Here is a 15,572-nt window from a genome sequence, read left to right on the forward strand (position 1 = left end):
TTTTACCTTCTCTCTCTCCTTGTTGCCTCCTTGGAACTCAGGACAGGTGTCCAGCTGCTCCCTGAGCAGAAGGGCCTCTCGCCAAGCTGCTTCATCAGCGCGGAGGTGGTGCACTGGCTGGTGAACAACGTGGAGGGGGTACAGACGCAGGCCATGGCCATCGACATCATGCAGGTGAGACCAGGGGCGGGGGGTGCTGACCGATGCCTCACGGGCCCGTCTTGCTTTGAAAGGCACTTCTATACCTGACTTAAACGTTAGGCAGGATCTGCCGTGTGCACTGAGGTGTTTTGGGCAGAATCTATACTTCTGACCCTCGGAGGGGAGTCCCAGTGAAAAGTGCCCAGGCAAAGCCTTCTCTCTGCCTCAGTGCCTTCCTGGCTCCCTGCTCTTCCCAGAGCGCCGGGCACAGCCGAGTGTGGTCTGTCTGCATCTCATTCATCCTTCGCCCTGACCGGGCCCTTTGAGAACAGGGCAGCTCCGACCATGTGTTTCCACAACACCGGTGCCCGAGTATTGCTTGGCACATGGTAGGCACTGAGCCAGCCCTTGCAGAATTTAATGACATCGTTCGGAGCTGGGATTAAACTCGAGAAGTGGGCAAGGGAAAGGTCAGCGCACACTGTCCTGTCCATACAGAGGCCCCCATGGAGAATCAGTGACGTTTGATCGATATGTGTCCATATAATGAAATTATTAAAAACATACATGAGAATTACATTACACTAACCATTTATTTCTGGATAGAGAAGAAGGGAGTGAGACATGGGAGAATCCATAGAGATTTTAAAGTTTTGTTTAGTTTTCTTTGGCTACGCTGCATGGCTTGTGGGATCTTAAACAAAAATCTCTTTAAGTCTAGAGAAGGCAATGGCACTCTACTCCAGTACTCCTGCCTGGAAAATCCCATGGACAGAGGAGCCTGGTAGGCTGCAGTCCATGGGGTCGCTGAGGGTCAGACACAACTGAGCGACTTCACTTTGATTTTTCACTTTCATGCATTGGCGAAGGAAATGGCAACCCACTCCAGTGTTCTTGCCTGGAGTATCCCAGGGACGGGGGAGCCTGGTGGGCTGCCGTCTATGGGGTCACACAGAGTTGGACACGACTGAAGTGACTTAGCAGTGTAGCAGCAGCAAAAAGTTAAATTAGTCGAAGGTGGCTGATGGTATGGCCTGGGTTTTCTTTGTACTTGTCTGTGTTTGAAATACCTAATGACACTGTATTATGCGTTTGCATTTTATAGTGTCATCTGTATCAGGCACAGCATTTAACATAGTGCCACCGATATAGCTGATGGCAGGAGAGTGGGGTCTGAGGGGTTCCCCTGCAGGAATTTCAGAGTTTTGCTGACTCTCCTTCTAGAAAATGCTGGAAGAGCAGCTCATTACACACGCCTCTGGTGAAGCCTGGCGGACCTTCATCTACGGCTTCTATTTCTACAAGATCGTGATGGACAGAGATCCTGAGCGAGGTGAGGCTGACTATTGCCTACGAAGCAGGTATTTCCTGGCAATCAGATCAGATCAGTCGCTCAGTCGTGTCCGACTCTCTGCGACCCCATGAATCGCAGCACACCAGGCCTCCCTGTCCATCACCAACTCCCGGAGTTCACTGAGACTCACGTCCATCGAGTCAGTGATGCCATCCAGCCATCTCATCCTCTGTCGTCCCCTTCTCCTCCTGCCCCCAATCCCTCCCAGCATCAGAGTTTTCTTCATCCTCTGTCGTCCCCTTCTCCTCCTGCCCCCAATCCCTCCCAGCATCAGAGTCTTCTTCATCCTCTGTCGTCCCCTTCTCCTCCTGCCCCCAATCCCTCCCAGCATCAGAGTCTTCTCCAGTGAGTCAACTCTTCCTGGCAACGCGCCCCCCAACTGCAGGGCTTCTCAGGCTCCTTGTGTGACGCTGTCCCCTCTGTTGATGGACATGTCAACCTCCCTGAGCATCTGTACTTACTTGAGCATCACCGGAGGATAAAATAGTTTTTTAATTGAAATAGAGGTCACGTGACATGAAACTAACCATTTTATTTATTTTTGCCTTTTTTTTTTTCGGTCATGCCACGTGGCTTGTGGTGTCTTGGTTCCTCGATCAAGGGTTGAACCTAGGACCACCACTGGACCACTGGGAAGTTCCCCCAAACTAAGCATTTTAAAGGGGACAGTTCAGTGGCACACAGGGCTCACAGTGTCGCGTAGCCACCACCTCTGTCTACTTCCATGACCTTTTCATCACCCTAAAGGGAAACCCCATTCTCACGGGTGCTCCCTCCCAAACTCTGCCTCGCTCAGGTCCTGGCCACTAGTCAGCTGTCTGTCTCTAAAGGCTGCCCCATTCTGAACATTTCTACCCAAGAGGCTTCACGCCCTCCACAGCCTTTCATGGCTGGCTTCCTAGCGCTGTGTTTTCAGATTCACTGCGTCAGGCGTGAATCGGTGAGAACACAGGCACCCGTGCTGAGGGCCCCCCCACCGCCCTCCGCAGTGGCTGTGCAGCAACCCACCACCTGGCACACGACGGCAGTGGACGACTTCGCCAGCTTCCAGCGCAAGTGGTTCGAGGTGGCCTTCGTGGCGGAGGAGCTCCTGCACTCGGAGATCCCCGCCTTCCTGCTGCCCTGGCTGCCCAGCCGGCCAGCCTCCTACGCCAGCAGGCACAGCTCCTTCAGCCGCAGCTTCGGGGGCCGCAGCCAGGCCGCCGCGCTCTTGGGTAGGTGCTTGGGCCGGTGGGGCCCGGGGAGTGCTGGCGGGTAGCCAGCCAGAAGGGCGATGCCATGGGAACCAGGGTTAGGGCCACCGTGGCTGTCATGCTGTGACTGTCAACGCTGCGGGCTTCTGTGCAGCTTCCACCGGCTGAGTGGGGCACGTGCATTACTGCCCCAGCCAACCAACAGGGCTCAGCAGTCGTCAGATCGGGGCCTGGTGCTAGTCCTGCATGGACCAGACGGACAGTGTGGTCACTTTTCCCAGGGGGTCAGGACACAGAGGCTGTGAGTGACTATTCTCTGTTGGTTTAACCCCTGCCAGAGGCTGTCCCCACACCAGAGTATCTCAGGACCTCAGAAGAGGAAGGGGTCTCAGGGGTGGTCCATTCCAGGCACTCACTCTGAGCATGGACCTCCCGTCTGTCCTCCCCACTAAATGTGCTTACCTTAGGGCATGCACCCCAGGACTCTTCCCTAAGGTGGGGTGAATATGTGCTTATTGAATGGTGGTGACCTGATTATGAGAACCAGACTGATGAGTTGAGATATGAGTTCTAGGCAAGGTGTCATGAGATTCCCCTCACAGGCAGGTTGGAGTGACCCCGAAAACCCCGCAGAAGGAGGGGAACAAACATAACACAGGCCAGACTCCAGTGAAATTCCTCTTTCTACCTGGTCAGCCTGGAAGTGCCCGGCTAACTTGAGTTCTTGCCTGGCTGGTGGGATGGAAACCTTGCTGGTTTCCAGATTGTCAGAGTCACTCAGAGCCAGCATGGCCAGTGCCCTGTGTGAGACGTAGGGGCAGGGCACCGCCCATCACCATGGCCCCCCAGGCATGGGTGCAGGGCCCCGTGTGTTGCACTTACTCCTTTGTTAGGGTTTCTGCTTCTGGGAGAAGTGTTATTGTTTTGGTTCTTGACAGTTTCTTCAGGAACACCCTGGGCGTCAGGGGTTCAATAATTCTGAAACCAGGCAGAATCTTTCACGTGCACGTTTTCTGGGAAAATACTCTTACTATTTCAGGAGCTCGCATGATTGTTAGAGTGGGCTGCTGCCCATGGAGAAATGCCACTGGATTTGAGGGGGAGGGAGGAAACGGGACTGATCTCAGTTTATAGAAGCCCCAGGTCCGGCCTCACCCAGAAAGACAGAGTGGAGCCCTGGCTTTTGTTTACTTCCGAGCCAGCTTCAGGCCTTTGGTCAGGAACTCTACGTCTGACCCGTCTCTACAACACCCATCTTGGCTGAGAAGGATTTGTGAGCAGGAGCCCAGATCAGATGAGCTACTTTGGTGCTGACCTGGCATCAGGGGGCAGCCCCCAGTCACTGGGACAGGGCATTGCATATGTCTGCTCCTTTATGTCTGACTCTTTGCAACACCATGGACTGTGACCCACGAGGCTCCTCTGTCCGTGGGGATTCTCCAGTCAAGAATATTAAAGTGGGTTGCCATTTTCTTCTCCAGAGGGGTCTTCCCAACGCAGGGATCGAACCTGTGTCTCCAGCATTGAGGAGGGTTCTTTACCACTAGGGCCACTTGGGAAGCCTGGGACAGAGCGTTAGATTTCAGTAAGAGTTTCCATTTCTTGAGAAAAGATGATAGAACTATTGCCTTCCTGGGTTGAAACCAAAAAGCAACACCTCCTCCTCACTCTGGTCTAGGCTGCTTGGTCTCTGGAATCGGAAGATCTGGGGCTCAGCCTGGCTCAGGTTCTGACTCTGATCTTGACCAGGGCAGTTCCCCTCCATGGGCTGCTATTTCCTCATCTGTAGATCCGGGGCTGGATTAGATTAGAGGAGGCAAGCTATGAACAAACAGGCCTATTTGATCATTTGTTTGTTTTAGAATAACTTTGGTTTTAGAGCACTTTTAGGTTCACAGCAAAACTGAGCAGAAAGCACAGAGCTTCTGTATACACCCTGCCCGCCCCTGCCTCCCCGCCATCGACATATCCCACTGAAGGGGGACGTTTGTTACAGTCAATGGCCCTGCACCAGCACATCATTATCAACCAGGTCCATGGTTTCCCTTAAAGTCTGCTCTGGGTGTTCTGCCTTTTATGGGTTTAGACAAATGTGTAACGACACGTACTCACCATTATGGGGCTTCCCGGGTGGCACTAGTGGTAAGACCCTGCTTCCAATGCGGGAGACATAGGAGATGCGGGTTCTGTCCTCGAGTCAGGGAGAGCCCCTGGAGCAGGGCAGGCCCACTCATTCCAGTGTTTGTGCCTGGAGGATCCCATGGACAGAGGAGCCTAGCGGCCTATAGTCCACAGTCCAAAGGGTCGCAAAGAGTTGGACGTGACCAAAGTAACTTAGCACAGCGCAGCAGCACTCACCATTATAGTATCACACAGAGTAGTCTCACTGCCCTAAAAATCTATCTGTTTTTGTAAATAAAGTTTTATTGGAACACAGTGTGCTCATTCATTTAGGTAATGTCTGACTGCTTTTGCTCTCTTAACAGCAGCATTGAGTAGTGAGAACAGAGACTTTATAGCTGCACAACCTAAAACACTTGCTCCCTGGACCTTCATAGCAAACATTGGCCGAGCCCTGGACTAGACGATCTCCAGGAAGCGTCTAGGCCCTGCAGTTTTACGTCGATGTGCTTGGCTGTTTGCTCCTCCTCCTCACCCCCTGCCTTCCTTTCCCTCCCCGGGCACCCCACCGCCTGCACGCTGACGTAGCCGCCACTGTCCCGGAGCAGAGGACCGTGACCCTGGACGTGGACGTGAACAACCGCACGGACCGGCTGGAGTGGTGCAGCTGTTACTACCACGGCAACTTCTCTCTGAACGCGGCCTTCGAGATCAAGCTGCACTGGATGGCTGTGACCGCCGCCGTGCTCTTTGAGATGGTGAGCCCCCTGTGTGTGGTCGGGCCTGTGTAGGGATTCTCATCCCTTAAACAACTGTTTTCAGTTCAGGCTCCTGTTACCTTCACCTGGACCATTGCAATAGCCTCTCTCAAAAAATTAAACACTGTGAAAAACTCAAAACAGTCAGAAAAGGTGTAGATCAGGGGGTGTCTGAGCCTTGGGCTCCTGACGTGTAGGATGGGTTGTTCTGTCAGGAGTAGGGGACCTGGCCTGTGCACTATAGGATGTAGAGACCAACAGCATCCCTGGTCTCTGCCCACAGTGGCACCCCCTCCTGTGTCAACCAAAAATGTCTCCAGATTTTGCTAGTGTCCCCAGGGAGGGGGGCATTGCCCCAGTTGAGAATCCCTGGTGTAGAGCAAAAAGTAACGCTCTCTCCCACCCTCCCCCCGTTCTCTGGAACTTCCATCTGCTGCCCTGACACTTCACTGGTACCGTGGAGACATTCTGTGCAGGTAGAGGCCCTGTCACTTTTTTTTTTTAACAGATAATGTTCTGAGAATTTCCTGTCACCTATGTATCTTCTGTATAAATAAGTCGGCCTCTTTTTTTTTTTTTAATTGGTTTTGCCTCATTTTGGGGGGAAGGTTTTTTAAAATAACGTTATTTCTTAAAACAATGTTAACATATGTGGGATTTCCCTGGCAAGTCCAGTGGTTAAGACTCAGTACTTCCACTGCAGGGGGGCTCGGGTTTGATCCCTGGTCTGGAAAGCTAAGATTCTGCGTGCTGCTTGGTACAGGAAAAAAAAAGTTGTGCATAACCGGAAACTGTGCTTCTGTGCTTCCCACCAGGTCCAAGGTTGGCACCGCAAGGCCACCTCCTGTGGCTTTCTGTTGGTGCCGGTTTTGGAGGGGCCCTTTGCTCTGCCCAGTTACCTGTACGGCGACCCGCTCCGGGCCCAGCTGTTCATCCCACTCAACGTCAGCTGCCTGCTCAAGGAGGGCAGCGAGCACCTGTTTGACAGTAAGAGACACCCGCCTCCCGAGGGCTGTCACCTGCACAGAGCCCGCCCCCCGCCCCACCCGCCAGGGTTGCCACCCGAGGCGCCAGGAGGGAGCTCAGCTTTTCGTGGGTGGTGAAAAGAAGGGGCTTATGGTGAGGGACCAGCGTTTAATCCTGGTTTCTTCACTTAGTGGCTGGCCAGCCCTGGACAAGTCACCTAATGTCTCTGAGCCTCAGATGGCCTTGTTTCTCAAATGGGGCTGGCCAGAGCTGCCTTGCCAGCTCAGGGAGACCCTCGTGTGGCCGGGGGAGCATGGTGGGTAGGAGGGGCGCTGCTGTTTGGGCTCTCCCGTGCCCTCCTCTCTCCGCTCCAGCCTGACTGGCGTGGGTGGCAGGAAGCTGAGCCGCACGGGAGGCTTGCACCTGCTGCTCCATGCAGCAGGGCTGGAGAGGGGAGGCTCCGAAAGCAGAGCGGGACACGGTGCACTGTGTGCATGGCTGAGGCGCCTCAGCACCCGGAGGGCTCCAGTCCCACGGCACAGGAAGGCAGAGCAGAAGGAGGACGAGGGGCCCCTGGTCCCAGCCCTCCCCCAGAACTGAGCCCACGGGGCCAGCCTTGCCCGCCTGACTCCAGGGGCAGGTGTGCACAGATCGAGGGGTGAGCTGCGTTCACACGGCACGGACTTTTCACCACCAAGCACACTGCAGTGAGCATATTCTTAGCTCCTGCAAAGCGTCCCATAAGCTCACAGGTGACCTTTTTATAAGGAAAAGCTGGAGTCACTGCTGGTGATCCGAGCCCTCTAGCTTCCTAGGTGTAGAAATTATCAGTGTGGAAGAAGAAACCTTTGAGGCAAAGGAGGTGCTTTTCCCTGAGTTCTCATGAGCCTGAGTTCTCATGTGGCGTACTTGGTGGCAGAGAACCGTTCTCCCCCACCCCCATGCCGGGGTGCAAAAAGCTTTTGTTCTGAAGGTACATCTGTATGTTTTTTACATTTTGGAAGACATTTTTGTACAGACACAGCATTTTAAGCAGTAGTTGGGGATCCAGGCGAGCTGCATGACCCCTGGAGGCCGTAGATCCCGTGATCCTTAGAGTTTATGAGTTCCCCCCACCCGCTACGCTCTTGTTTCCTCCTGTGGTATGGCTGCAGAGGGACCGTTTTCTGCACTCCTGAAATGCCAGATGTTTATATCCGTGTCTGATGACTTTCAGCCAGGCACTGCCTCCTACTGCTGTTGTTAATGTGCTGCGGAGAAGGCGAGATCTTCACCCACACCATCCAAAGACTCTTCTGGGGTCTCCAACCTTCGCTGTAACTGGGCAGGAGTGCTCACAGGGCTGGCCCCGGAGGACATTGCTGTATGAGCTGATGGTTCTCCCTGCCAGTTGTAACCCAGTCTGCAAGACCAGCATCCTCTGTTGGTTGCCATGGTTACAGCTGAAAGAAAGGCATCCTAGTTGAAAGGAATAAGGACTTGAATCTGAAAATCGATTTTCTTGCTTCTGTGCCATCTCTGCTCCTGTCCTCTCCCTTTCTAATAAGGAATTCAACATCTTAAAAACATGACGAGAACATGCTGTGTCTTGTATTTACCAATTAAAGCCAACATCTTTTTTTTTTTCTCTTTGGTTACCCAGAATCCTCACATCTATCGTACATATAAAATTCCAAAGAAGGAAAGAGCAGTCAAGCCCCTGCAGGCGCCCCTGGCCTCTGGGATGCCGTGTTGAGTGGTTGCTGCTCTAGCACTCAGCACACTGACCCTAAGGGCAGCCCCAGCCCGTGGCCTCTGCCCTGTGACAACTGCCTCAGCCCTGCCACCTCCTTGCCCTGCTCCTCTCCTCACACCAGCCAGGCCACAGCATGAAGTCGGCGGTGGGGGCGGGCACCCATCTACCCCACGCCACTCCCCTCCCCAGCTGATCACTTTTCCAAAAACCATTTTTATATTGATTTGCTTCAGTTTCCCCACCCCTAAACTGGAAGATTGGTAAATCGTTTTTTTCTCCTTGGAAGCAAATAGCATGCACTTAAAGCTTGTCCTTTGCTTGGATTTAATATCCTGCTCCTTTCTGCTTTTGGCACAGACTTCATTAGAATGAGTCTCATAGCAAGTTCTGGCAGCTCACGCTGGTCGCTGAGGACTTGTGTTCCTCCCCTCTGTAGACCTTGATGGAGCTTGGGGGCTGTCATTCTCTTTAGGACGTCCCTCCTTGGGGTGGAGGCCAGTCCTTCTGAAAGCTGGTGGCGTGGAAAAGCAGAGCTCGGGCTCAAGGGGGGAGAATTGCCAAGAGTAGTAAGGGATCACAGAGGCCGGACCCAGGGATGATTGCAAACCTTGGAATAGCAACTCAGTGTTTTTTCTTTTTTTCCTTGCAGGCTTTGAACCAGAAACATACTGGGACCGAATGCACCTTTTCCAGGAAGCCATCGCACACAGGTTTGTTCCTAGCAAGAAGGAAGCATGGGGAGGCCTCGGTGTTTGTCTCAAACAGTGAAGCTAGTCCATCCCCTTTCCTGGGAGACAGAGCCAGTCCACCAAGGACAGGTTTACTGCGTATCTCCGACGGGTCCCTCTGCTGCGGTTCCAGAGATGAGCCCTCCTGTCCAGTTCCTGGAGCTGCGGTTTTTTAGGCCTGATTCCCTCTCATTCGTGTTGGTGGGAGAGCAGAGAGCCGTCTCCTCAGCCTCCACCCAGAGGCAAACTTGCCAGGAGATGAAAACCTGTAGAATTTTTCAGGAGCCCCTTGACCCATGTTGAGAAGACAATGAACACTTAACAAGCAATAGATACATTTAGTGGCTACTTAGTGATACCTACTATGTGTACCAAGGAAGGCCTGTCCTAGGCTCAGGCCGGTCCAGCTCTGTCTCCAGAATGTCACTAGCTCAGTGTCCAGTGGCTTCCTTGTGTTAACCATAGAAAATCAAAACCTCCTGTGCTGCTTTTAGGGTCATATCACCTTATTCAGGTGCCTTCAGCTGTCCCAGCCGCACCGTGCACACAGACACCCACCGTGCACACACCACTGTGCATACCCACACCCACCATGCACACGCACACACTGTACACACACACTCACACCCTGTACACATACGCACACCATGCACACAGACCTCACTGTGCACACCCCTTCCACTATGCATACACACCCCCACATACCATGAACACACATCCCCACTGTACACACTCACACACCGTGCACACACACACCCCGTGCACACAGACACCATGCTTACTCCCACCATGCACACACCCACCCACCGTGTACACACACACACACCTACTGTACACACACCCCATCATGCACAAACACACCCCCACTGTACACACACTCCACAGCCATAAGGTGAAGTCCAGACCGTTCAGCCTCCTCCACCCAAACTGGCCCAGGCCTGCCTTAGATCTTCCTCTGCCCTTGTTTGATGTCTGGTAAAGGCTGTGAGATAAGTGCCGGGGACCTGACTTCCTCCTCTCAGGAGGAGGGTGTACGATTCGGGGCAGTCGAGTGAAGAGGTTGGTGGGAAAGGACTTTGACGCGAGAAGCATACAGGCCTGGTTCACCTCTGCCCCGCCCACCCCTCCACCAAGCATCCGGCCGAGGAGTCTTGAGCTGCTCTGCCTTCGTGTTCTCCCGGGTTGTTGGCAGGGTTCCCTGACATTCCTGTCACCCAGTGAGCCTCCAGGAGACGGTGGTTACTGTTAGGAAGACCCCAGCCGAGTTTGTCAGCAGGTCGTGCTGATCCACGCTGAGTAGATAGCCTTGATGGGAAAGTTGAGAGGAGGAAGCGCGAACTCCAGAGCTGTGCCCACAGGTGCTAGAACTGGCTGATGGTGCTGAGCTCACGGTGCAAGCAGCCGATCGGTTTAATCTACACATCTGACTTCACATGTAGCCGATCGGTTTAATCTACACATCTGACTTCACATGTCCTTCAGCAAAGAGTTATCAGGTGCCTTGTGAAACCGGGAGCTTCTGCCCATGATGCAACACAGCACCTCCCCAGAGCTCAGTCCAGAGAGGAGACAGGACTGTGCCTGCTTTAGTGCTGCCTCCTCACAGCACTTGTTACATAAACCCCTCAACTCAGGGCAGGGGCCGCACTCGCCAGCACGTCCTCCACAGCACTTAGCAGGCAGAGCTGTGATGAATGAGCTTCGTGGAAATAGAAAAACCAGGCACAGAACCTGCCATGGATGGAAAACAGCCCCTCCTGCCTGTTTCCAGAACAGAGTGAGGCAGGGCCCCATGTGTTTCTCGCCTTAAGGAAAATGACTCCGGTTGCGGCATTTCTCAGTGCGAAGCCTTTATTGGAAACACTGCACTTAGTGCAGGAGCCCAGACAGGAAGGGGAGTGAGGCCGGGCAACTCAGTGGAGTGAAGACAAGGGCCTGCCCCGGGGAGCTGAGGGTCTTGGGGGTGGGGTGGTGAAGGGGAGAGGGAGGCAGAGCCAGTGTGATGGAGGGAGGTGGCTGGGGGGATGAAGGCTGGAGGAAGGAGGGCCAGGCAGGTGAGGGGCTCTCAGCTCCTCAGAGGGGACAAGGTGGGCGGGGCGGAGGGTGGGAAGCGGTGAGGATGGAGAGGAGCACAGGGACGTTCCACGGGGATACTTTCCAGGTCCCCTCTCCCAGGCTGGGCTGCCTGAGGGTCGTGTCAGCCACACTCCGGCCCAGGAGGTCCTCAGCAGCGTGTCTCGCTGACCTTCCTTTAGGTTTGGGTTTGTTCAAGATAAGTATTCTGCGTCCGCTTTCAACTTCCCAGCCGAGAACAAGCCCCAGTACATCCATGTCACAGGTGAGGCGCCCCGGGCGCGGCGTGGAGGGTGGGGTAGGATGTTGTGCACGGGCTGGCCCGGGGTCCCCTGCCTGCCTCCGTCCTGGCGGCACCGCCACCCGGCCCTGTCCCCGCAGGGACAGTGTTCCTGCAGCTGCCCTACTCCAAGCGCAAGTTCTCGGGGCAGCCGCGGCGGCGCCGCAACTCCACCAGCTCTGCCAGCCAGACCCTGTTCTGCGAGGAGCGCGTGGGCTACAACTGGGCCTACAACACCATGCTCACCAAGACCTGGCGCTCCAGCGCCACCGGCGACGAGAGGTTCGCCGACCGGCTGCTGAAGGACTTCACAGACTTCTGTGGCAACCGCGACAGCCGGCTGGTGGCCTTCTGGGCCAGCTGCCTGGAGAAGATGCACGCCAGTGCCCCGTGACAGGCCGGGGCTGGGGCTGGCGTCCCCCTGCCCGTGAGACTCGTAGGGGGGACAGTCGGGCAGGCTCGGGGGGGGGGGGGCTGTGGGGGTGCCTGTCCCCCACCAGCGTCCATCCTCTTCCCGGAGGGAAGCTGCAGGAGCCGCTGTGCCCCGCGAGCGGGCGGGAGGGCGGTCCCGTGAACATCCGCAGTCTGTCAGAGTGGGATCTGCCACTTCCCGCCCAGGAGGAGTGCTCACAGGATGTATAATTTTGTGAAATAATGTACCATAAGCTCACACCGCTGTATATACCTGTACAGAGCAGAAGCAGGAATAAAGTGCCCCGGGCAGCATCTCGGTCCCCAGCCCGGTCCCCGGCGGCAGCTACCCCATCCTGGGCTGGGCGGTCACGCCCTGTCGCCGGGGCCCTGGAGGCTGATGACGTGGCCGCGGACGCTGGGGAGGACTCCAGAATCCACCTGGGGCGTGTGGCTATGAGTTCGCTGAAAGTCGTCTCTGAGCTGAGAAGGGAAAGAAGGGCCTCCTTGCTCCCGCCCATTGGGAACAGGATGCTGGTCCGAGGCTGGGAGTTCTGGAGACGTTTCCCAGCTCGGTGATTGCACCAGGGGCAGGGGGTGCACACAGGCCCCCTGTACACCTGGGCAGCACCCGTCAGCCTCCCGGATGTAGAAATGAGCCTGGGGTGAAGAACCACATGGGGGTGGGATGCGGAAAACGTGGCGGGGAAAGAAATGCATCCCGTTACTGAAGCATCAAGAATTCAGGCCGCGGGGCTTCAGAGCAGAAGGGGCTGCCTTAGTCCCAGCTGTGGTTCCTCAGGGCTCCTGTGCCCAGGAGCGCCTTAAATTGCAGGCTCCACAGCCTCCCTTGGAGATTGTGATTTGGGGGCTCTGGACTCTGCACTGTAAGTGATGCTCAAGGGACCCAGCTCTCGATGGTCCATTTGAGAAGCCCTGCCCCCATACCCCTCCTCTGGGCTTCTTCCCGCTTACCTCACCTGCATCCCCAACCCACCTGGAAATCTGGTTCTCAGACCAAAGCAGAGTAAAGGTCGCACCCCGGAAGGCAGAGGACTCGGGAGCAGGGTGAATGACAAGTGACGGCTCGATGGCAGTAGGGGCAGATGGAGAGCCACAAGGACCGCCCAGGGTATGGGACCCCAAAGGCACAGGACCCCCCCCAAAGGCTGGGCCAACACTGCCAAGTTCTACATCAGAGAGGCACAGAAGCCCGTCTCCTGTACGTAGGAAAGTGAAGTGAAAGTCGGTCAGTCATGTCTGACTCATCTGACCCCCCACGGACTGTAGCCCGCCAGGCTCTTCTGTCCATGGAATTCTCCAGGCAAAAGAATACTGGAGTGGGTTGCCATTCCCTTCTCTGCCAGATCTTTCTGACCCAGGGATGGAACCCGGGTCTCCTGCATTACAGGCAGATTCTTTACTGTCTGAGCCGCCAAGGAAGCCCGTTTGTTGGAAGAGACCCATCAAAACAAGATGGAAGGTTCAGGTTCTACAAGAAACAAGCACACGATACACATCTGAGACACCGAGGCGCTGCTCACGTGCAGGGAGTCGGGGAGAAGGCAGCAGAAACCGGCTACAGGCCCCTTCGGTTACCGGGAAGACCTGAGATGTGTGAAACGATAGTGGCACCATTCCTTGCGCGTTCCTGTGTTCTGCACAGTGTAGCACATGCCACGTCTCTCCATCCTGTAATCTTGTCAACAGCTGTCACGACCAGATGAGGGTGGGAGCCCCGAGGCCACACACTCAGGCCGTACAGCCGACTGCAGCTGGAATCAGGTCTGTGGGACCCCGGAGCCCAGCCGGGCCCCGTCCACTGCCCTGCGCCCCTCCCCTCCCCAGGGAGCTAGGACAGGCAGGCGTCAGCCACCGTTCCATCCTGGGGGCCCTCTGTGCCCGCTGACTTTTCCTCCGAGGTGCAGTGTGGGCTCTGGTGGGAAGTGGGCAGGGCCCTTCCTCTCCCCCAGGCTCCCCCGCTCTGGCCTGAAGCCCCTGACGTCAGCCTGCAAGCGCTCCAGGCAGCCCCTGCCTTCAGGCTGGCCCCAGGCCTGGCCTGGAATGTGCGGGAGCTGATAACTCAGTGCCTCCAGCCCATACATTTGACCTCTGCCCGATTCTGTGGCTGTGGCAAGAGCCACCTGTTTCTCCGTGGATCCTCACACCCGCGTTCCGAAAAGGCGCCCCCTTCCCCGTGGGGGTGGGAGGAGAAGGGGAGCTGCAGCGCCGTTCTCAGAGGGCCCTGGCGCTCTGAGCACTTCCTTCCTCTGCTTCGAGTCTGGGTGAAACCCAGGGGCCTGTGGGACTCCAGACCTTCCCTTCTTAGCTGGCAGGAAGCCAAGCGCTGAGAGGGCTGGTGCCCCCTTCCCGGTCCTTCAGCAGCCTTGGTGGGAATGGAGTCTCACATCCCAGGTTGCTAATCCGGGGGGGGGATGGGAATGGAGCCTGGATAAGCAACCTGGGACTTGGTTTTCAGGGTGGCTCTTGTGTTTCCCTTTTGTGGTACCTGTGGCTTGCCTCTCGAGGTGTGTATACATTCTTCTTCGAGAACAGAGAGCAGATCTCCCTCACCGTGTACCCTCACTGCGGGTGCCCACCACACACGGGTGCCCACCCCACATGGGTGCTCATTTAGAATGGGTTGAATTCATTCGTTCAGCCAACATTTATGCAAAGCTGGACCAAGGTGGCCCTGCGCTCTTGGTGGAGGGCAGCAGATGCGTAAAGCACGACAGAAGAGGGGGCGTAATTCTGTACAGGGCAGCTGGGCGAGGGCCGTTGTGCCCATCCAGAAGTTCTGACTTGAATGTGCCCAGAGGTTACCACCAGCCGGTTGGGAAGGGAAGGAAAGAAGGCAGAAGAAAGGTAACCTCGACCCCTCCAAGCCGGTGTGCATCCACTGTCCGGGTGCTGGGGCCTGAGGACAGCACCCCCAGCCCTCACCCCCGCTCCTCGGGGAACGGGAGGGACTCTGCCTGGGTTACTGAGCGCGCGCGCACGCACAGGAAGGACTGGACTCAGGATTCTCCACCCCAGGGTGGAGACGTGGGAGACAGCAGCCCACAGACAGGGGCTTCCAGGGCGGGGCGGCCGCGTCCTGGAAGCAGGGAGGACAGGGCTGCCAGCCTGGACTCCCACACAGGGGTGCAGGCTGGGTTCTGGGCTCCCCAGGGCCTGGCCACCGCACTGGCCGCCGTTGGCTGTTGGTGCTGGGAGGATGAGAACGCTCCAGGGTGGTCTAACACAAAGGATGTGTCTTGCCTCAAAGCAGAAGTGAAATGGGACACACTTCCCCTTGTGAGACAAGAAGCAAGTCGGCCCACCCCTCACCACCGCCTCCTGCAGGAGCGGGCGCCTGGCTGCACCGCTGGGGTCTGAGACTGGGGGACGACAGAGAGGAGCCGGCCTGGTGTGGGGACCCACACGGGGAGCTGGGGTCCACCTCCCACTGTGCTCGCTGCCTCGGGCAGCATCCCTGTGACTGGAAGATGCTATTTCTACCCAGTTTTATGATTTAGGCTCTAAGGGGGTTGGTCTCCGGGCAGAGCCACAGCCAGCCCATCACTGCAGGAGGGAGGTGTGTGTGGTTTGTTGGCTCATTCACTGTTAACACATTCAGCTTCCACTTTCCCATCCATCATTACATTAAGACCCATCTGTGTGCCAGGCTTTGAGTGGATACAGGAGGGAGAAGGGCACGATTAAAGGCCACACAAATATATATGGTGATGACTATGAAATAAAAATAGGTGGGAAAAATGCTCCAAAGGCCATGGAGAGGCCACTGTGCGAGGTCTGACAGACACCTG

General features: G+C 56.0%; 1 protein-coding gene across 4 annotated transcripts in view; it reads left to right on the forward strand.

Moving 5' to 3' along the window:
- Positions 1–12,200, forward strand: part of DEPDC5 (DEP domain containing 5) — a 73,020-nt gene extending 60,820 nt beyond the window's left edge. For 3 of the 4 annotated variants that reach the window (XM_010828817.1, XM_010828816.1, XM_010828818.1), the window contains exons 35-42: positions 42–174; positions 1,366–1,474; positions 2,485–2,709; positions 5,398–5,567; positions 6,383–6,554; positions 8,918–8,978; positions 11,252–11,334; positions 11,451–12,200. In XM_010828817.1, coding sequence (XP_010827119.1) covers positions 42–174; positions 1,366–1,474; positions 2,485–2,709; positions 5,398–5,567; positions 6,383–6,554; positions 8,918–8,978; positions 11,252–11,334; positions 11,451–11,743 — 1,246 coding nt within the window. In that variant the 3' untranslated portion in view covers positions 11,744–12,200. Of the gene's footprint in view, positions 1–41; positions 175–1,365; positions 1,475–2,484; positions 2,710–5,174; positions 5,568–6,382; positions 6,555–8,917; positions 8,979–11,251; positions 11,335–11,450 lie in introns of those variants that run through there. The other variant, XM_010828819.1, reaches the window with a different exon arrangement.
- The last annotated feature ends 3,372 nt before the right edge of the window (positions 12,201–15,572 follow it).

Source organism: Bison bison, unplaced genomic scaffold, assembly GCF_000754665.1.
Source record: "Bison bison bison isolate TAMUID 2011002044 unplaced genomic scaffold, Bison_UMD1.0 scf7180017864495, whole genome shotgun sequence".
Classification (NCBI taxonomy): domain Eukaryota; kingdom Metazoa; phylum Chordata; class Mammalia; order Artiodactyla; family Bovidae; genus Bison; species Bison bison.